The 22,618-nt window shown below is 38.1% G+C and overlaps 1 protein-coding gene across 5 annotated transcripts in view; it reads right to left on the bottom strand.

Moving 5' to 3' along the window:
* Positions 1–22,618, bottom strand: part of LOC127634067 (catenin delta-2-like) — a 415,686-nt gene that overhangs the window by 73,587 nt on the left and 319,481 nt on the right. For all 5 annotated transcript variants that reach the window (XM_052113475.1, XM_052113476.1, XM_052113477.1 and 2 more), the window contains one exon: positions 469–586. In XM_052113475.1, coding sequence (XP_051969435.1) covers positions 469–586 — 118 coding nt within the window. The remainder of the gene's footprint in view (positions 1–468; positions 587–22,618) is intronic.

Raw genomic sequence — 22,618 nt, 5'->3', positions numbered from 1 at the left:
CAAAAAGGTTTCTAGTGTCAAATGAAAGGCCAAATCCAAAAGAAATACATCATAGAGGAATTTGCTTCAGAATCAAAGCCAACACTTACCATGTTACGCGTAAAAAGAGAGAAGCAAATTGTTTGCTTAAATTAAAAAAAAGCAAGAAAAATAAATAAATAAATAAAAAGGTGATGCACAGAAAATAAAGCTGAATTTTTAATTAGTTATATGTTGATCAAGTTGTTTCATTACAATGTACAAATATCTGAATATTCAGCAATTTTTTATTATCAAAAAGGAGCTTTTCATATTTTTTTTCCAGTAGTTTTAAATCACTTTCACATAAAAATAAAAATGGCATGTTGTGATATATATCTATACAAAAATGTCAAGAATGCAGTGATATCCATTTTTGCATATATTGCCCACCCTTACGAGAGAGAGAGGAGGAAAGAGAGACAGAGTGATAGGTAGACATAATCATACCTTGCTATCAATTTCACTGTTCCCGAGGGAAGTCTGGATGACAAAAAGCAGCGTGTCAGTCAGACCTTCACATTCTCTCATCCGCCTCCGAGCCTCCTCCCCTGCCGAACTCACATTCCTGAGGGAGAGAGACAGAGAGAGACACAGGTCAGTGATAAGTGCTTTAAATCAGACAGATACATTCTTAGGCTTGTCTCAGAGGTGCAGATTCACTCCAGGGATATGACTGCTTTTTCCTGTAGTACTATGTCAAACAAAATGCAAATGTGCAATATCTCATGAGTGTATGTCATTCAACCAAATCGCTCCATCTGAATCTTTTTGTCTTCAGGGTGAGAGACACTGACACTCAAAGATATTTGACAACAGAGAAAGGGATGGATATGGATCATTGGCATAATTTCAGGCAATTCAAAATTCTTCAGATTATTTGACATTTTTAACTATCACAAGGTTTATGGGTTGTTGACATGAAATAAATTGGGATAGTTGACATGTCCAATAGTGTGAACAGTCAAAGGACTGGCACTTTCCCATACTTTCATATAAGTAAATTAAAGTTTGAAATTTTAAGTTGATACAGCTGATAAAGTTGATAAAGTACATGGATATATTAAGCATCAACTACCCATACATTACATGAGGCTATCATGAAAAATGCAACTGTTAACTGTATGTAAAGAAACAGTGAGAATCTTAGTTTGATCAGGTCTGATATGTTTCTAGTGGCAAGTGTTTTTTACTTCATGAAAATGTTGTGCGATGTGATAAAAACACAGCTAACCAGAACATATTTGATGTTTAATATACAGCTGTGTTTAGAATGACCAATGAGATTTCACTGTGGGTGGGGCTACCCGTAGAAATGAAATACCTAGATGCCGGATTGGCTGATCCATATATGCCAACAACATTACTATTTAGGAAAGGACAGCATTTCAGATTGAACTCTTTAGAAGAAATCACTGGCCTATCCAATATCATTACACTAACAACAATTTTGCAATACTGTGACTAGTCTAGACAAAAGGGAATAACTTTTCACACATAGAAATGCTGACAAAGGCATGATACATGTTGCAGGCTGCATCTGTCAATTAACTTTAATTAGCATTTACGTGAGCTTGACCTTTCCAATATGGTGGACTCACTGAGGTATCACAGTAATTAGGAACTGCAGCAGTAATGTATATGTCATCTGTATTCTATATATCTGGCGCTACTGTCATGTATTCCCTGTTTTTGTCTAGACTTCTATGTTGAAATTCTTTTTTAGTTCCCCATTCCTGTTTCCTGTGTTAGTTTTGTAGTCCTTTGTAGTTTTATTTCATCCACTTGCACCTGCACTTGACCCCACACTACAGACCAGTCTCTCTCATCCCATTCATGGCAAAAACACTTGAAAGGGCAGTTTTCAATTCAGTTGATGCAAGTATCAAATTCAAGGCTCTGATGCTGGCATACAGAACAGTCCCTGGGTCTTCTCCAACATACCTAAAATCATTTCTGCAGAGCTACACACCGACTAGAAGCATGCGGTCGGCTAAGGAATGTTGCCTTTTTGTACCAACACAAAGAAGCACCAAACACTTTCTCTGACTTTCAGCTTCATCATACCATGTTGGTGGAATGACCTCCCAACTCCATCCGTGAAGCAGACTCACTCTCTGTCTTCAAAAAACGACTTAAAACGCATCTTTTCCAAGAGCACTTAACTAGTCACAAAAAAAAAAAAATAATAATAATAAAAAGAAATTTGCACTTGTATATGTTTTGAATACTATTCTGATGCTAGTGAAACTTTGTAATATGCCACTTTCGTACTACTGTCTCCTTAAGATGATTCGCTTATGTTTTCCTCTTTTGTAAGTTGCTTTGGATAAAAGAGTCTGCCAAATGAATAAATGTAAATGTAAATTTCATGATTGGTTCACCCTGATTGTTTCCCCAGGAGTTCCTTGTTTGCCCTTGTGTATTTAAGCCCTTGTTCCCCTGGTTTCTTTGTCAGTCTTCACATATGTTGTCATGCTCTGTGCCTGGTTTCCTGTGTTTTGTTTCATTTTATTCTGATTTCTTTGTTTATCTTTTGTTTCATTAAAAGCTGCATTTAGATCCTCATTCCTCATCACAGCTACCCAGTATAACACAAGAATACAGAAACCAACAAAATGTATTAAGGCTGGGTAGGACAAAAACTCATTGGTTAACACGGAAGAGATAGGACTTATCGCTTGTCGCATTGTGCTTTGTTTGAAACAGGATTGTTTGAAATTCACTGTTCTCAATTACATTGAGAGACAATGGCACAATTTCAAAAGTGCAGGCAGTGAAACACAATCCACATATCTATTCAACACACAATAACAGCAAATAAGAGATATATTTAAGACTCTATTCCATTTCATATAAGTGAGCTGAGAAAGGTTTGATCTCTGCTAAAAACTCCCTTGTGTGTCAGACTGAAAGAACATGACATGCGTGTCTCAACGCCATAGCACACAGAATTGCCATTGGGAAAACAGCCCACTCATAACAAGAAAGCTCACTCATATGAATTGTAATGAGAAAAAAATAGCTTTCATCTCTTTAAAAAATTAAAATACCTGAAAATGTCATTGGAAATACATAATTTCGCCTGCATATTGAGCCATCGTATTACAAAAAATTCTGTTTAGTTCCTTTATGGCTCTGCTTTATTACATCATTAAATATTCAGCAGTGCTAACATACATATATCTGTAAGTGTTACATCCAATTTGATATGTAAGTGCTTATCAAAACGTCATGCAAAGTTTATGGCTTACAGACACATTCATGCCATAGCAGACATGCTTCAAATGAAATAAATAATTACTATTTTATCACAACAGGCACCTTGTAATCAGATGCTAAACCAATCGATGTTGATGATATTTTTCAATAGAACTCTCAATACTGTAAAATAGATACAATATTAAAAATCTTCTACATAAATGTAGCAAATTATAGCTACAGGATACAACTGGAAGACCAAGACTATAGATAAGACCAAAACACAGTACACAAAAAGCATGATTACTCAGTACTCATGATATAATGTAAAAGGTAAACAACACCCAGATTACTTATGGCTCTTTTTAAGGGTAAGTGCTATAGGTACTAGGGATGTGCCCGAAGCCAAATACCTTATTCGAAAAGGCACTGACAATTACTTATACAATAAAATGCTTCTGTGTCTCACTTGCTCCTCAAGCTGTGTATGTTTGATCAATAAGAGCAATTTCTTTAGCCCTCCTATTGCACAGTTTGATATTTTTGGCATGTATAAACGTTATGTGATATGATACATGTGAAGACATCTTTTTATTTTCTCTACAGTTCTGTGAAATTGTATCTAAATATAATATTAGATAAAACTTATATTAACATATAATGTTAGAATTACTGTAATTTGAATTAATTTCCTAGTACACATAATTGCTCAATACAACTTGGTGGTTAAAAGTTATGACACCAACGTAATCCTTTTCAACTAAACATCATCAAAACAAGCTGTCTGACTCCTGTGTGTGTGTTTGCATTTTTGGTTATATTTTTTATATTGTTAAGCTGGTTCTCACCTCCTCCTTTCCCTTTAATCCCTTTACACTGGCGCCGAAACCCGGGAAGGAGGAGGGAAACGCTGTAGTAGAGTCCTCGCCACTACCATCCACCTTAATTGAGCTGCCACGGCCATTTGCCGGAGGACGGAGGAGCCCGGCCACCTGAGAGCGGAGGACTGCCTCCGATCCTCCCGGGGAGGCACGGCTGTCATCCATTTGAGGGTGGAGGAGTGGCCGAGGACCAAGCTACGGCGTATCGGAGAACCGGCGAGTATGCTTTTGTATGGTATACTTTTACTTGAGTTCATTTTAAGTGCTGTAACTGATTTTACTGTGCTATTTTCCCACCGTCTGTGTTCGCTACTTCCACAATCTGATTTATATTTATCCATCAATGTGATTGGCTAGCGAAAGTCTCGTGACTACCATCAAATCACACACTTGAACGGCAGCTGTAGGTCTGGCGCCAACTGTGGAGGATGCCTCAAGCACATTTCAACACCTGAGCATCACGGCTGCACACGAAAGGCCTTTTCGCAGTGAAAAAGACCAATTGCATGATTGTGTCATGTGAGTTTAACTTGCTCAAGCCAGATATCAGCATTAATCCTGCCTCTAATTTTAAGAAATAGTTCACTCAAAAATGAAAACTGTCTTATCATTTACTCACCCTTATGTCATCCCAGATGTGTATGACCTTCTTCTGCAGAACACAAATGAAGATTTTTAGAAGAATATTTCAGCTCTGTAGGTCCATACAATACAAGTGAATGGATGCCAAAATGTTGACGCTCCAAAAATCGCAGCATACAAGTAATCCATATGACTCAAATGGTTAAATCCATGTCTTCAGAAGTGATATTATAGGTATGGGTGAGAAACAATTTTTGCTAGATTTTGTACTCCCTGCCCAGAAGATGGTGATAGGCATGAAAAATGTGAATCACCAAAAACAAAAGAAGAAGAATGTGAAAGTTAAAGTGGAGATTGACTGAGCAGGGAGGAGAATTTATAGTAAAAATGTATTTTATCTTTTTCTTACACAACCTATCATATCTCTTCTTAACACATGGATTTAACCACTGGAGTCACATGGCTTAGGCTACTTTTATGCTGATTTATGTGATTTTTGGAGCATCAAATTTTGGCACCCATTCACTTGCATTGTATGAACGAAAAGAGCTATGATATTATTCTGTGTGTTCTGCTGAAGAAAGAAAGTCATACACATCCGGGATGGCATAAGGGTGAGTAAATAATGTGAGAATTTAAATTATTCCTTTAAAGCCCGATGTGGCCCCTGTACCAAACAACTGCTCTACTATAATGCTAATACACCAGCTTTCATAGAATACTCGCACAAACACATTCAATAAAGCCATATGTAAGGGCATATTGCTGATTATATCATTTTATTTAATTAAGTTATAATAATAAGTGTGTTTATTGTCATCAGTGATCTTATAATACATCCTACATTTTGCACCTAAAGCACCCAATACTGACACTGATATACAAACGTGGATGTTCTACACATGTTTAAGCAATCATATTACCCTTTTTTACAGAAACCATGATCCAGTACATCACATCTTCAGATATAATCTGCATCCACAATACTCAATAGTAAAATATGTTTACATCTCTCGACTGAAACGAGAGTGTGGTGGTGTAGTGGTCTAAACCATATAACTGGTAAACTGGTAATCAGACGGTCTCTGGTTCGATCCCCCAGCAACCACCATTGTGTTCTTGAGCATGGCACTTAACTCCAGGTTGCTCCGGGGGGATTGTCCCTGTAATAAGGGCTCTATAAGTCACTTTGGATAAAAGCGTCTGCCAAATGCATAAATGTAAATGTAAATGAAACGTTTCACACCCTCATTCAAGTCCTCGGTTCACGCATGCTCATCAGCTGCTCACTGATCAGCAGTTCTCAGTATTATGTCCGAAAGAGCCGATTCTCAGTTCAGTGACTTGCAAACTGATGTGATCAACTCAATGTACTGTTGACTCGAGAGCTGCTGTCCTCAGATCAGTGTACTGTTGACTCGAGAACTGCTGTGATCGACTCAATGTACTGTTGACTCGAGAGCTGCTGCCCTCAGATCAGTGTACTGTTGACTCGAGAGTCCTCAGATCAGTGTACTGTTGACTCGAGAAGTTCTCGTGAATCAAGTCATGAACATATTTCCAGTATGTTTTATTTGTTACACCCTATTGTTCAGCAAAATACACCTGAAACATACATTTTGCCTATTAATCACACACATACTCATAGTCAGCAGCTCATCGGTTGTCAGTATGTCGGACACCTCCGAAATAGGCGATTCTCAGTTCAGTGTACTGTTGACTCGAGAACTGTTGTGACACGAGCGTTCAGTCCGATTTGTGAACTAGTTGGAGTGGTTAATTGCAAAGAAGAGTTGGTAACAGCAGATATCACCAGTTCTAGGATCATATTACTCACGGTTATCAGCTCATTTCAATTCGGAGAGTCAGGCACATCCGAGAGACAGGTTAAGATAGAGTAACTTGTTGATCAGTGTTGACTTGAGACACGAACTGTTTCAAATGATTCAGTCCGATTTGGTGAAATAGTTCATCTTGAAAAGATCTGGTTCAAAAGAATAATTTGTTCACAAACTGGACATAAGTGTTGAATGCAGGCGAGAAGCACAGAAGTAAAGACCTGAGCGACTTTGATAAGGGCCAAATTGTTACGGCCTTGTGGTTTGCTCCTGGTCAGCAGGGATGAGTGTGTGTGTGTGTTACTTAATTTCTATATTCACTGTCTGGTTAGTTTTATTTAAAGTGATAATTTACCCCAAAATTCTCTCATTAACTCACCCTCATGCCATTCCAGAAACATGGCTTTCTTTCTTTTGCAGAATACAAATGAAAATTTTTAGAAGAATATTTCAGCTCTGTATAAATGTTGGACATAAATTTGAAGCTCCAAAAAGCACATAAATGTAGCATAAAAGTAATCCATAAGACTCCATTGGTTAAATCTATGTCTTCAGAAGTGGCATGATAGAGGTGGGTGAGAAACAGATAATATTTAAGTCCCTTTTTACTCTTAATCTCCACTTACACTTTCAGACGTGAAAGTGAAACTGAACAGGCATCAAATGTGGCTTTCAGATGTGAAAGTGGAGATTTAGAGTATAAAAGGGACTTAAATATTTATCTGTTTCTCATGTTGTTGTTGAAATGAATGGGGACGCCACATCGGATCTCGCCTAGGGCACCAAGTAAGCCAGAACTGCCAATGCATATTTTCATTAATACTTTGTTGAACATTTTGACACTGATTTTAGAGAATAAGAGTAAAGTAAAGCAACTTTAGGAGGTATACACCTGTATTGCTTTTAAAACATTATTATATAAATTATCGTGTGTGTACTAAGCACAAGTAAGTAGCTTTTCCTCCACCATCTGGCACAACTCAACCATTCATTTAACAAATAAACAAATAAATTAGTTTCAGAGAGAAATGCACACTTGAGCACAATATATATATATATTTTATGCTTGAAATTAGTTTTGTAGACATACATTATATATATATATATATATATATATATATATATATATATATATATATATATATAATGTATGTCTACAAAACTAATTTCAAGCATAAAATAAGCTTAAATGAGAAACACATTAAGCCAAGTGTGTCCAAACTTTTAACTGGCAGTATTTTCTGGATAAGTTTATATCTGCAAAATATCTGCCATCGGCCAATCTGCTCTCTAGATATCAGCATTGGTTATTTTGAAACTCATATTTGTCAACTCTACTTCATTGCTTCTCTGCTTAACACATAAAACAACACTTCTTGAATAAGTAGTACAGCACTTCACACAGCAATGAAAAAGCTTAGTTTCTCAATTCTTGCTATTGGCTAAGACCATGCATCCATGCTCTCACTTAAAGGACGGCTCTTCGCAGCATTTTGTGTGGAAAATTAAACATCCAAGCACCACAAGGGCCATATGGGAAAAGAGTTAATCAAAGATTATGCTAATGCACATCAGACTGAGAAGAGCTCTGGGCTTTCCAGGCCTGCCTTCCCTTTATGCAATAAAACAGTTATGTGAAAGACATAAATGATGAGACATTATTATTCATAACCAGGAGAAGACGACTACCAAAACCAGATGCCAGAAAACATAGCTGCTATGCTTTTGGACATATTTCCAATTTATTTATATAAAAAAATATTTCCGCTACAGTTTGGTGTTGTCTACTAGTTTAAAATTATATTTGTCACTGTGACAGACAAGTCTGTGAAACAAACTTCTTATATACAGTTAAAGTCAGACACTTTACATATACTTAGGTTGAAGACATTAAAACTTATTTTTTAACCACTCCACATATTGAATATTAGCAAAATATAATTTTGGCAAGTCGTTTAGGACATCTACTTTTTGCTTGGCATGATTAATTTTTCAAACAATTGTTTACAGACAGATTGTTTTACTTTTAATTGACAATATCACAATTCCAGTAGGTCAGAAGTTTACACACACTAAGCTAATGGTGCCTTTAAGCAGCTTGGAAAATTCCAGAAAATTATGCCAAGCCTTTAGACAATTAGCCTATTAGTTTCTGATAGGAGGTGTATCTGTGGATGTATTTTACGGCCTACCTTCAAACTCAGTGTCTCTTTGGTTGACATCATGGCAAAATCAAAAGAAATCAACCTAGACCTCCACAAATATGGTTCATGGGAGCAATTTCCAAATGCCTGAAGGTACCACATTCATCTGTATCAAACAACAGTATGCAAGTATTAACACCATGGGCCCACGCAGCCATCATACCGCTCAAGAAGGAGAAGCATTCTGTCTCCTAGAGATGAACGTAGTTTGGTGCGAAATGTAGAAATCAATCCCAGAACAACAGCAAATGACCTTGTGAAGATGCTGGAGAAAACAGGTAGACAAGAGTCCTTTATTGACATAACCTGAAAGGCTGCTCATCAAGGAAGAAGCCATTGCTCCAAAACCGGCATAAAAAAGCCAGGCTACAGTTTGCAAGTGCACATGGGGAGAAAGATTTTACTTTTTGGAGAAAAGTCCTCTGGTCTGATGAAACAAAAATGTAATTGTTTGGCCATAATGACCATCGTTATGTTTGGAGGAAAAAGGGTGAGGCTTGCAAGCCGAAGAACACCATCCTAACTGTGAAGCATGGGGGTGGCAGCATCATGTTGTGGGTGTGCTTTGCTGCCAGAGGGACTGGTGCACTTCAAAAAATAGATGGCATTGAAGGAAGGAAAATGATGTTGATACATTGAAGCAAAATTTCAAGACATCAGCCAGGAAGTTAAAGCTCGGTCACAAATGGGTCCTCCAAATGGACAATGACCCAAGCATACCTCAAATGTTGTGGCAAAATGGCTTAAGGACAACAAAGTCAAGGTTTTGTAGTGGCCATAACAAAGCCCTGACCTCAATCCGATAGAAAATTTGTGGGCAGAACTGAAAAAGCATGTGTGAGCAAGGAGGCCTACAAACCTCACTCAGTTACAACAGTTTTGTCTGGAGGAATGGGCCAAAATTCCAGAAACTTATTGTGAGACGCTTGTGGAAGGCTCTCCAATACGTTTGACCCAAGTTAAAGAATTTAAAGACAATGCTACCAAATACTAACAAAGTGTATGTAAACTTCTGACCCACAAAGACAGGGAATGTTTTATATGATTAAATGTCAGGAATTGTGAAAAACTGAGTTTAAATGTATTTGGCTAAGGTGTATGTAAATCTCTGACTTCAACTGTAAGTCTGAGTGAATTTTATTTAATCTAAAGTTTTCACCCAGTGAGGAGGGTTGGACAAGTTTCTCCAAGTTTGCTTTTGGAGAGGAAAGAACAATACAAGAGACAGAAAACTTTACAGACTAAAACGTAAGCTCTAAAGAGAAAGAAGGTCTACCTTTTCACACATGATTTTATTTAAAAAGAGTAGCATGATCGTTAATGCCAAGTATGAAACAAAACTTGGTTAAACTGAATCCAAGAGGTAATTTCTTTGGGATATTTTTTGTATTCTGCTGGTTTTATAACGAGACATTTGCGAATGGAGAGGATGGATGCGCATACATTTTGAGTATGAGAATAAAGTGAATACTGTATATTAAAGAAATAGTTCACCCAAAAATGAAAATTCTGTACCGTAATTTCCGGACTATACGCCGCAACTTTTTTCCCACGCTTTGAACCTCGCGGCTTATACAATGATGCGGCTAATATATGGATTTTTCCCGCTTTCAAATTTTATAAAAAAAAAATAAAAAAAAACATTCTGTGACGTGCTCAGTTTTTTGGTGGCGTGAAGCTTTCATTAGACCAATGAAATTGCCGAACGGGTTAAGGTCAAAACAACTTTTTTTGTTTACTGTTTAGATTAAATCGAGCGCGCTCAAACTTCCCATCATTCTGATTACGGTAGTAATTTTGTCACCGTCATGGCAAAGACATGGAGAAACGCATATGATGCTGCTTTCAAGTTGAAGGCGATTGATCTGGCTGCTGCACGGGAGCTTGGTCTTAATGAGTCGATGATAAGACGCTGGAAACAGCAGCGTGAGGAATTGACTCAGTGCAAAAAGACGACTAAATCTGAGGCTATTCAACTCCGACACCGAAGGAGACTTCAGTGGTTTCAGTGCACAGGACGAGGAAGATAGTGACCAATGACTTTCTTGGTAGGCTACTGTTTACTGCAAATGTTTTATTACAAGCCGTGTGTGGCAGCGGGGGCGTGGTCAAGCGCCCGTCCGGGAGAGAAAAGCTGTAAGGGCGCTTACACCTGCGTTAAATTATGTCTAACACCGGTGTCTAATTTCAAGTGCCCTGCTTCACGTGTCCTTCTTGGGAAAACTGTCACACGGGCACCAGTGTGACAGTTTTCAGCAGGGCACTTGACGTTCCAGGTAAGGCTTTTAATGGCCACAGCAATGTTTACAATCAATTTTATAAAGTTTCTCAATTCTTCTATCGCCAACACTAGACTGGCGTGTGTCACTCTCTCAGCTCTGTGGCTGCTGCCTTTTTATGCCGCTCTCCCCATGCTTACTGAAATTAGACACCGGTGTTAGACATAATTTAGCTCAGATGTAAGCGCCCTTACCCCTTTTCTCCCCGGACGGCGCTTGACCACGCCCCGCTGCCACACCGTGTTTCGTTAAAGCCTATTTATTTTTGTTACAAGCCGTGTTTCGTTAAAGCCTGAGTAAAGTTCATTTGTTTCAATGTACCGGTAGGCACCTGCGGCTTATAGACAGGTGCGGCTTATTTATGTTCAAAATAATATTTTATTTAAAAATCAGTGGGTGCGGCGTATATTCAGGTGCGCTCAATAGTCCGGAAATTACGGTAATTATTTACTCTTCTTAATGTTCTTCAAAACCCTTATAGACTTACTGCCTAACATTTCCTTTTGTCATCCACAAAAAGAAAGTCATATGGGTTTGGAATAACATGAGGTTGGGTAAATGACAGAATTTTCATTTTTGGGTGCATAAGACAAAATGCTCCAGTCATGAATCACAACAACTTTCAAAATCCTGAAGCCATTCTGGGTTATTAAACAGTCAAATGAGTCCCATTAACAGCAAATAGGGAACATAAGTGAGAAGAGTAGAGACCTCAGGGTTTGGGTTCATCCAAAAACACACATGCACACCCTTCACTTCCAGCAACTTCCAAGGAGCCCCATAAGCACCAATTAAAGTGTTTAGTTTCCCATAAGCCGTTCTCTTTTATGGGGCTAGGTCAGCTTTTTTTTTTTTATCGATCTAAACCTTTCAAGCCAGTGGTAAAGTGTGTTCTGAAGAAGAGGGGTGGGTGGTATGACAAAAATGTTATCACAATAATGGCATATCACAATATATTTCAAAATATCCCACCCAATCAACCCAATTGATTAAATACTTTATATTATATATAGTGAAATTCGTGCTTGGTTTACGTGATGTAATCTTAGTGTATTTTGTTGCCGCCAGGATAGCGCTAGTGCATCCTCCTTTTCCCTTCTTTTGCTGTGGGCTGGCTGCCTGTTTCTCTGTGTAAGGAGCTGAAATCCTGCATTTTGAGCGACCATGCGAAGTGTGGTGCTGTGAACATATCTTGGTATGTACGCTTGCAGTGTTTGTTTATTGTTAGTTCATTATTGTTTAGTTATTTTACTGTTTCATGCTGGACAGGTTTGGTGTGGCACATTTGGGGGTTCCTTGGCTCATTATAGGCTCAACGGACATCATCTGATGTGACTATGCTGTTAAGTTGACTCATTTGCGTAACCACAGGTCCAGTATTGCGCTCGCCCAAGAGAGGAAGTTAGCCGGGAGACCAACGGTAAAATAAGTTTGCTGTTTTCTGGCCATTCTGTCTCCTTCCGGCTGTGCCGGGGGTGGCCTTATGAGTATGTGACTGATTGTTTTGTTTATTTGTTGTTTTTCTTTGTAGAGGGTAAAGTGTTAATTATTTTGGTTACGTGCTTTCTTTGCACCTGTCGAAATGTATTACTGTAATTGTTTAATTTGTTAAATTGAGATTATGTTTATGTAATTTTGAGATTGTTTTCCTTTGGTTAAACCACTAATTGTGCTTGGAGCTGGGTAGCACCGGCAACCATTGGTGTTTATGTACAGTATGTGATTTGTTCTTTTTTTTGTATTCATGAGAGCTGGGAAGGTTCATAAGGGGAAGGGTTGGCTGCTGTCATCCTCTGGTGTGCTGTGTAACATTTGTGTATTTAACTTTATAGGTGTGTGTTGTGCAGTGGGTATTAAGTGTGGGGTGGAAATTTGGGGGGGCTAGCCTTCTCCTTTGACCTTTGTTTTTGAGACCGATAACTGTGGTTTTGTATATGTGATGTGTGGTACCAGTCTTTTGTGACGTGTATGTTGAAACCATTTCAATGGAGGGATTGAATGTTTTTTTTACTTTCGTATGCTGTAATAAAGTGATCCTCTGTATACTCTCTTGTTCCCAAAACTGTGCTCACCCTACCTTTGGCTAACGAACCTGTGTGCCCCGAAAAGGGCTGTTATTTTCTGGTGTACTCCAGGTGGCGTAGTCGATTATAGAGTGATATTTAAAGGGTTCTCATTCGTCCCATTGTTTTCCTTGTAACTGCCCTGTACCTGACTACCTCGCCACATAAAGTTATAGCCAATTTTACAACTTCATTGCCATGACAATTTAATGTCAACAAACCCTAAAATGACTATAAAAATAACAATTTAAACAACTTTACAGCTCAAATAATTAAGTTTTAACAGAAGAATTTATGTAAATGCATTAATACAATTATAAGCTTCATGTTTATGCCTTAAAACCATCCAAAAATTGGCCCCATTCACTTCCATTGCAAGTGCCTCACTATTCCCTTGATTTTTCCTTTTTAAAGAAAAGGCGGGAAGAGTTATACAATTTTTTTGTAGTAATCAACATTATGCAAAAAATGCTGTCGATTGACCTTAACTTGTATTGAACCCAGAATACTCCTTTAACAGCCGGTTTCGATTACGAACAAGTCACTCACTGAAGTCAAAATCAACACAAAGACATCATTTTAGAATGATAAACTAAATTATCCTTTCACAAACAGTAGCCTATGTGCTGCGGTGATGGAGACAGGTTTCTGGCCATCCCGTTAAAGCTTACATAGTGGTACAAAATCATTGTTAGATCACATCTGACCTCTGTCACAGTGACTGCAATTTGGAAATTAAAAACAGCCGTTTGTGATTAGAGTTTGTGCAATTGCTCCATGAAGTGTAAATCTGCCAAAAACAGCTGCGGGACAATAGAGCAGTTTAGCCGTGACGTCAATCTGTAGGCAAACCCAGAAGTCTAATTCACCATTGGTTCTCTTTGGATTTTGCTATGGGTTTTTATAATGGGGTTTTTGAACATGTGAAAGATTAGGTTTATGGTACACATTACTTGACAATACGTGTATGTTTTGTCCTACAACATAAATTACACACAGTCATAACTCAAACGTGAATTTTGAAGCCACCGTGGTGCGTTTTTAAAAAAAGTATTTAATCCAATATTGCTTCAAAATTCACGTCTGAGGTATGACTGAGTGTGATTTATGTTATGTTATGTTGCCAAAAGAATCTGGAAGTACCAGGGCTGAGCGTTTGTTTGTGAATAGTAACTTCATCTATAATTTTCTTGTTGCTATTGGATTTTTAAAATCAAGCCACTGATATACAGTACTGCAGAATCTCTAACACTTGACATATTTTTTTTACCATTGTATGTACAGTATATTGTCATACTGCCAAGCCCTACTGGGGAAATGGGGAGTCCTGTAATTGAGACCAAACGCAGAGAGATGATTCACCTCTGATGTGAATGATGGATGTTACGGAGGACGGCACTGCTCGCAGCTTTGCAGGGATGTAGACAATGCATCATGCAGGCCGTGATGAGAAAAAGAGAAATTGTTTCATTACTTTTCAAGGTGCGTCACGCTGGACTGATATCAGAAGGGGAGAGGGAGGGCGGCAATTAGAGGCTGGCGGAGGCTTGATTTATCAGGCCATAATTTTGATGGAGTATTCCAAAATGATGAAATTATTTAACAAATCCCCTGATTGATGCTTTGCAGGGTAATCCGATGCGGAGAGGGCAGGAGTGCAAACTGGCTGATTTTGTCCATAAAGCATTTTGGTGTGAATATCCTGGCGAAGAACAGCTTTATGTCTACAGATAAGCACAAAATGGGAAGTTCTGTAAGAAAAGGGTTTTGTAAGAAAAGGTAGAGAGAATAGAGCATGTCATTACATGGCCCTATAGAATACTCAATTCTTGTTGGTCAATTGCGGCATTCTACGATTATAAATATTTGTATACTATCCACTTAACTGTAACTGACTGTTTTCCCAGACAACTGATTCCCTACACAGCCGTGAAAGTTTCATGTTGCTTGTATCATTCTGCAGTCTTTTTCTTCTCACATAAAAAAATTATTTAAACTCAAATAAATATTCAATGTCTATTAATTACTTATTAGTGTAGCCTATTTAGGGGTTTCAATTAAAGTTTGCTAACTGGTTAGTTTAGTGGTGCTGTGTTATGCTATTAGCTTAGCTGTACTGTGTTGATAATATGGCATCGGCAGGTTGCGCAACAGTTTCATCGATGCATATGAACGTCAACGTGTTCCACAATGCACAAATTAACAGTAATCAGTTAAAGAGCCCAGATTCTCACATCAATATATGTAGCAAATTTGGTAAGATAAATGTACACTGCACAGGTTAAATTGTTGGGTATATTACCATTATTTGTAAGGGAAACAGTATGTGTGAGCTAGGAATTAAATTAAATGATCCTATTTCTACATTACTATGTAAGGAAATTTATAGTAGAATCAGTCGCATTTGACAACCATTAAAATTTTGATAAATGACAAATAACTAGATTCTGAATAAATTTCTCCACCACTGATCTCGTTGTATCAGCTCACAATTTCTACTGTAGGGAATTAGCTTTAATAAGAGAATTGTGATTTATTCTCTTATTGGAGTAATATTATTCTCATGGCTTATTGTCAATAATATTACACATATAGGTATAGCTTTGAAGCAAAATCTTTTAGAAACAGGGATGAGATTATTTATCAAAATATACCACAGTCAAAATATCTTTAAAAGGGAAACATGAATTATTAATCATAACTCATTATAATTAATTATAAACATTTGGATCAGTTAATAGATTTAACTTATGGTAGCTGAATTAATATTACAATCAATTTATCTGTTCGTCAAGCGAACACTCAGTATTGATTGTCCATCAATTCTCAGAAAGGATATTTTTCGTGGCCACACAAAAATAACTAGCAGAATAGGGGAAATGCAGTTATGAAGAGTCATTTTGACCATCTGAGAGAACCATCGAGCTCTTAATTTAAAAGCACCTTTGTTACAAAGGGGTTTTCATCTTATACTAAAACTATGTTCAGTTAGTTACTGGTATGATACTTGCAATGCCTTGGCTGTTGAGAGAGCCCAGAAGCAGTCGCAGGAGAACGTCTTGATGGTTTCTTGAGTCGATGGTGTTCAAGTTACAATCAATTTCTTCTGTGTTGAATGAAGAAATTATAATGAACTGTGGTGTTCATTGACTCCATGGTCAAGGTAGTTGAACATGGCTTGAGGTGTTGAGGCCTGCTGGCCTGCCACCTCGTGGTCAGCACGACCAGCAGCAGAGGGAAGAGAGAGTCAGGGGAAAAGAGAAAACGTAAGAGGTGGGACATGTCTTTTAACTTCTGCTGGAGGTACCTCCTCTCGAGTCTGGCTTGACGAATGAGAAAGGTGCAATTTCCAAGTGGGATGTTCCTTTGATTGGAAGCTGACTCATTTGCATGATTGGGGTTAGTTTAAGCCTCTTTATGCTCTGATTAATATAGCAAGCATACAATGCATGCTGTCAGAATATATATATATATATATATATATATATATATATATATATATATATATATATATATATATATATATATATATATATATACACCATTGTGCAGGATGTCACACAAGAATTAATTGGGTAGGAAACATAATACTAATCATTTTACATTAATAGTCCTGACACGAGTCATACATACAGTATACAGTACAACAAACACTTTACAAGACAGTAATTATCCTATACACAATGAATACATGTGAATTTATAGACAGTTTGTCTATAATTTAGTGAAGAAATGTCTGTTGTTCTGGGCTTTATGTCCATTTTCTATGGGGGAAAGGAGTGAATCAATCTTTCTGCATTCCTTTCTCTAGGATGCAGCTAACCTCCCCTGCTTGGAATGTCACTGGGGTCCACTCTTTGCTGGTCCAGTGGCAGTATAACGTGTAAACAGTGTAAAAGCTTGATAATGATCAGTGGGGGAGCAGACATAATGGAGTCGGCTTGGGCCTACTCTGACCTTTGCTTGTTACAGTCTTGAGACATCTGTTGGCTTATTCATTAAATAATGAATAATTGTGTGTCTGATTGGTCCAGATGTTACATTAGCTTTGGGTCGGGGTCCTGATCACCCTGTCGATTCTTAATTTGTCATAATGAACAGTTGATGGTATATAATCCGTTACTTAACAGAGGGTGGACACTGCTATTTGATAAATCACTGTTCAAAATGAATAGCATTGCGATCAGAGTCATAAGTGTTCAAGTTAAGTCATGTGAGCAGTTAAAGAATTTAACATTACTTTCAGGCATGCTACTGCTTATTTATGACAATTAATGAGGCGTTTAGTGTTTATTGCTTATAGATTTATTTACTTTGTTACTCACACACTCCATCTAAATAATTAGCACACTGTGTTAGCATATTACTTATTGAACATGTTACAATGACAAACGTCTGTCCCTTTGTTGTTTTATGGTTAAATGGTGTCCTCAACAGTTGCAGTTAACAGTTCTTCAAACATGGGTGACACTCAATCATCAGGTGGCCACTGAGAATCCAGAGAAAATGTCAGCTGTAGACTATGTATTTGATGGTGAATTTAGTACTTTCCAAGACACAACATACAATTTCCTATTTATTTATTTCTTGGTGAAATATGACCATGATATGTTTCATCAGATTAACTCTTTAACACTTCACAGTCCTTACTTGTTGACCAAATACCACTGATTCAGTCTAAATATTTGCATTAAAAAAAAACAACAAAAAAAAAAACAGATGTTGACACATTGTCAGTTTCGATTATGGTAACTGTGAGACCTGTGAGGCAATTCAGTTGAGGATGAAGAGATGTGCCAGATCTCTTGTTGGCGGACTCTGGAGATGGGCTTGTTACCACGGTTACCATCATGGAGACAAAATCTCAAGGTGAGCAGGAAGCACCTGAACATCTGGATTTTGAAAGGGGAGCCACTCAAATGTCTTATAAAACATGCAGCTTATAAATCCAATCCTCAACAGAAACTTGGCCACCACATTTCCCTCTGCATCTCATCCATGGAAAAGTGACTAAGTTTCCTAGATGACTTCAGTCTCTACTCATAGAAAAATTAAGTTGGGCTGACAGCAGGTTATTGACCTGTTTCAAGGATGTCACATTTCCCCTGCAGCCACCATATTTGTGATTTTATTTGATGCTTTTGATCCATGCAAAGTACCAGGATACAGGTCTGGGGTAAGCACAAATATTGCCAAATTTGACTTTCACGGACATTTAAATATATTTTATCCATGATTTCTCTCCGTACGTCAGCTAGACTGATGTGTGACCGGCGAGTGTACACGCCTACCGGTACATCACCGTAAACTTCTCTCATTCAGAAGTACAAATGTTTGTGTTGTTTTCTGCTCTGATTTGGTCACAACATTACAGAATGTCTGTGATGATCCCATCTGTATGAATGTAAGTGCTACTATTACTCACTACTCATGAAGAATACACAGAAAGCAAACAAAGCATAATAGTGAATACGACTAATATGTTTAAACTGTAGTATTTTAATGTAATTGTCTGGTGGTGTGAATAAAGTCTGTGCATCATGATCTTATGATGTGTTGTTTATTGACTAACATTAGTATTTACACAATGTAACCTATATATTCACATTATATTGCTTTTTTATTTATTACAATGTGTTACAATTATGACATACTGGGTGTTATGAATAGCATCGTACTATGTGAATTTTCAGTTAAATTGTATACAAATTGATGATGTTATAAATATAATTGACAAATGTACAATAACTGACATGACTGAATAAAAAAAGCAAAGAACCATAAGTGTTTTAACCATGCTCTCCCCCTTCATCGTTGATTGACTTTTGCGAAATGAAGCAGTGTCACTTCAAAAATAAAACTTTATTAAAAGAAAAATACAATTTTGGCTATGGTATGTAAACACCAGTATAACCTTTTCTTGATTTATAAATGAAAACTAAAATTTAGCCAGCTTTTGCCACATCCCACAGCTCAGCACAATGAAGAAATATGGAATATTAGTCACAAACTTGGCGGCGCGGTCTGATTGCGTGTAAACAAGCATACTTTCCAAGGCAGAATATTGCAAGATTCTTGAAACACTGAACAGAAGAAGCTACAAAAAGTTGATGTATAATGGAATTATTTTGGATACATCTGTTAAACATGTTCTGAGGTGTTTAATTACATTTGGTACAACCTCCTGCTTCTTTCACTTTCTCTAAAGAAAAAGTGCTTTATCTTTACATTTATTTTTATCTTGACTTTATACTTTTATATTTTATTTTTTTTATCCCCTTTCCTCCCAATTCTGGAATGCCCAATTCCCACTACTTACTAGGTGCTCATGGTAGCGTGGTTACTCACATCAATCAGGATGGCAGAGGACGAGTCTCAGTTGCCTCCGCTTCTGAGACCGTCAATCCACGCATCTTATCACGTGGTTTGTTGTGCATGACACCACGGAGACTCACAGCATGTGGTGGCTCATGCTTCTCTCTGGCACCCTGCCTCCAAAACAATTCCCCAATCAACTTTTTGATGGTTCAGGGCAGCGTTTGCACAAATTAGAGGAAAATATCCTTAACAGGGCCTCTGAGAGTGGACAGCAGTTCGGGTTCGATTAAGATCCTACTGATAGCCAGTGAGTTGCTGGATCTAGGCTGTGTAAATGGCTGATTCATTCATTCACTGAAGTCTGCCAGAGAAAGGAAATACAATGTTATGATGCCTTTTTGGGATGTCATAAGGCATTGTGCTTTGGGGCAGAGAAAATCTCTTTCTATTAGATATATATATATATTTTTTTTTCTCCAACGGAGACCCGCAGGCTTCAGAAATTTGATTTTGTGGAAGTGAATTTCAGTAGTGTCAAACACCCAATGGGAGAAGGCTCAATTCCAAAAACACTGCTTCACTGATTTTCAATGGGATGTTGGAGTATTCCCACCTCCACAGGAGAGAACGAACCACTCTGACTAATATCTTACATCTGAGTTGAAATATTTAATGTCAGAAATTGGGATAAATTAGCAACATGACTGTCGTCTCCAAGGTGATACCCAGAGGAGACAAGAGTGCAATTACAGTAAAATGTCTTCTTCAAAATATTTTGAATTATTTTCTGGGCGCTTGTCATACAGCTCATTGCTTTTAAAATGGGTTACAAGTCTGTGTCCACGTTGATAAGCTGGAATTCAAATACAATTTAAACCTGAATATAGACAAAGTTACAGGAAATTTAAAACAAAGAAACCTTATGACTTAAAATGAATAAGTGTCACCGAAGATTCTGCACTAATACTAGGTCACTAATCAAACAAGTACATTTGTGACACTGACAATGATAAATCCTTTGTACAAAAGGTCAGACTCTTTTGCTTCTATTGAAGCACAAGTTTATCTTTGAACATTCTCAAAACATGCAGAATAAAATAAAAAAGGTAGGAAATGGAACTACCATTGTGTGTATGCGTTACCACAATCACTCAATAAGCATAAGATACACATTTTACTTTCTTCAGCACACATATATCTGACATACTAATATGCAAAGGATGGTAATTGCCTCTTTACAGTGCTCCTACAGAAAATGATTTGTTTAAACACAAGGCTCTGCCATTCACTCTGAGGAGTAATTTACAGCTAGAATCAGATGCAAGCTTGCTATTTAGAGAAAATGAAAATAAAAAGATAACACGGCATGTTTATATTTGCATATCAGTGTGTGTGAGCGCCTCTGCTTGTGCGCCTCAGAGTGTCAACAAAAAAAACGCTTCTCACTTTGAAAGGAGATTTACCAAAAAACTCACTTATGAAAAGCCAACATCCAACTAAACAGGTAAAGTTTGACAAGAAAAACTTCTATGTTAGCTTGACTAACATAGAGGTAAACATGAATATCTATATATACACACACACTGATCAGCAACAACATTAAAACCATTGACATGTCAAGTGAATAACATGTATTATCTCATTACATTGGCACCTGTCAAGGGGTGGGATATATTAGGCAGCAAGTGAACAGTCAGTTCTTGAATTTCATGTGTTGGAAGCAGGATAAATGGGCACGAGTAAGGATCTGAGTGACTTTGACACAGGCCAAATTGTGATGGCAAGACGAGTCTGAGCATCTCCAAAACGTCAGGTCTTGTGGGGTGCTCCCGGTATGCAGTGGTTAGTATCTATCAAAAGCGGTCCAAGGAACAACCGGTGAACTGGCAACAGGGTCATGGGCGCCCAATGCATTGATGCACGTGGGGAGCGAAGGCTAGCCCGTGTGGTCAAACCCCACAGAAAAGCTACTGTAGCACAAATGGCAGAAAAACGTGCCCATGCTGACCCCTGTCCACCACCGAAAGCACCTACAATGGGCACGTGAGTGTCAGAACTTGACCATGGAGCAATGGAAGAAGGTTGCCTGGTCTGATGAATCACTTTTTCTTTTAGATCATGTGGACGGCCAGGTGCGTGTGCATCAATTACCTGGGGAAGAGATGGCAGCAGGATAAACTATGGGAGGAAGGCAGGCCAGTGGAGACAGTGTGATGCTCTGGGCAATGTTCTGCTAGGGAACCTTGGGACCTGGCATTCATGTGGATGTTACTTTGACACGTACAACCTACCTAAAGGTTTTTGCAGACCACGTACACCCCTTCATGGCAACAGTATTCCCTGATGGCAGTAGCCTCTTTCAGCAGGATAATGCACCCTGCCATACAGCACAAATTGTTCAGGAATGGTTTGAGGAACATGACAAAGAGTTCAAGGTGTTGAATTGGCCTCCAAATTCCCCAGACCTCAATCCGATTGAGCATCTAAGGGATGTGCTGGACCAACAAGTCCGATCCATGGAAGCCCCACCTCACAGTTTACAGGACTTAAAGGATCCACTGCTAACGTCTTGGTGTCAGATAGCACAGGACACCTTCAGAGGTCTTGTGGAGTCCATGCCTCGACGGGTCAGAGCTGTTCTGGTGGCACGAGGAACACCTACACAATATTAGGTCGGTGGTGTTAATGTTGTGGCTGATCGGTGCAATCGGAGCTTAAACAGAGATTATTTAGCAGAGATGGGCCACCATTAAAATGAATGGGAGAAATTGGAAAGCTCAACCACAGAGCTCACTCAACGGTCAAAGTCCCACCTTACAGTTAAAAGACCCAATCAACTTTTAGATACAGACATCACCTGTCAATCAACTCTAGAACACGCATGAGCATTAGCTATAAAAGCAGTGAATTTTAAACACAATATGAGGTAAAGAATCAGAATTTATGATACCAGTATTGTCAGATTTTATTACTGATTTGAAATATGTTCTTGATTGTATTCTTGACCAACTGAGATTTTTATCTTTCTCCATTCAAGAAGATAGGAGCTGCACTGGATGACTGGAAATAGCCTCTCAAAAGTGTTCCAAAGATGGCCAACAGTGGACTGATTGCTGGAAAGACTTTGGCTTAAAGCAGATTAAATTAGGTTTGTTTACATTTACATTTTTGAGAGCTGGAGTTTGAATTGATGAGCATTCCGTTGACCTATTTGAACATTCCATTAAGTCTATG

This window comes from Xyrauchen texanus, chromosome 41 (assembly GCF_025860055.1).
Source record: "Xyrauchen texanus isolate HMW12.3.18 chromosome 41, RBS_HiC_50CHRs, whole genome shotgun sequence".
Lineage (NCBI taxonomy): Eukaryota > Metazoa > Chordata > Actinopteri > Cypriniformes > Catostomidae > Xyrauchen > Xyrauchen texanus.
Note: the sequence above shows the minus strand (reverse complement) of the source record. Positions and strands in the feature narration are given on the sequence as shown.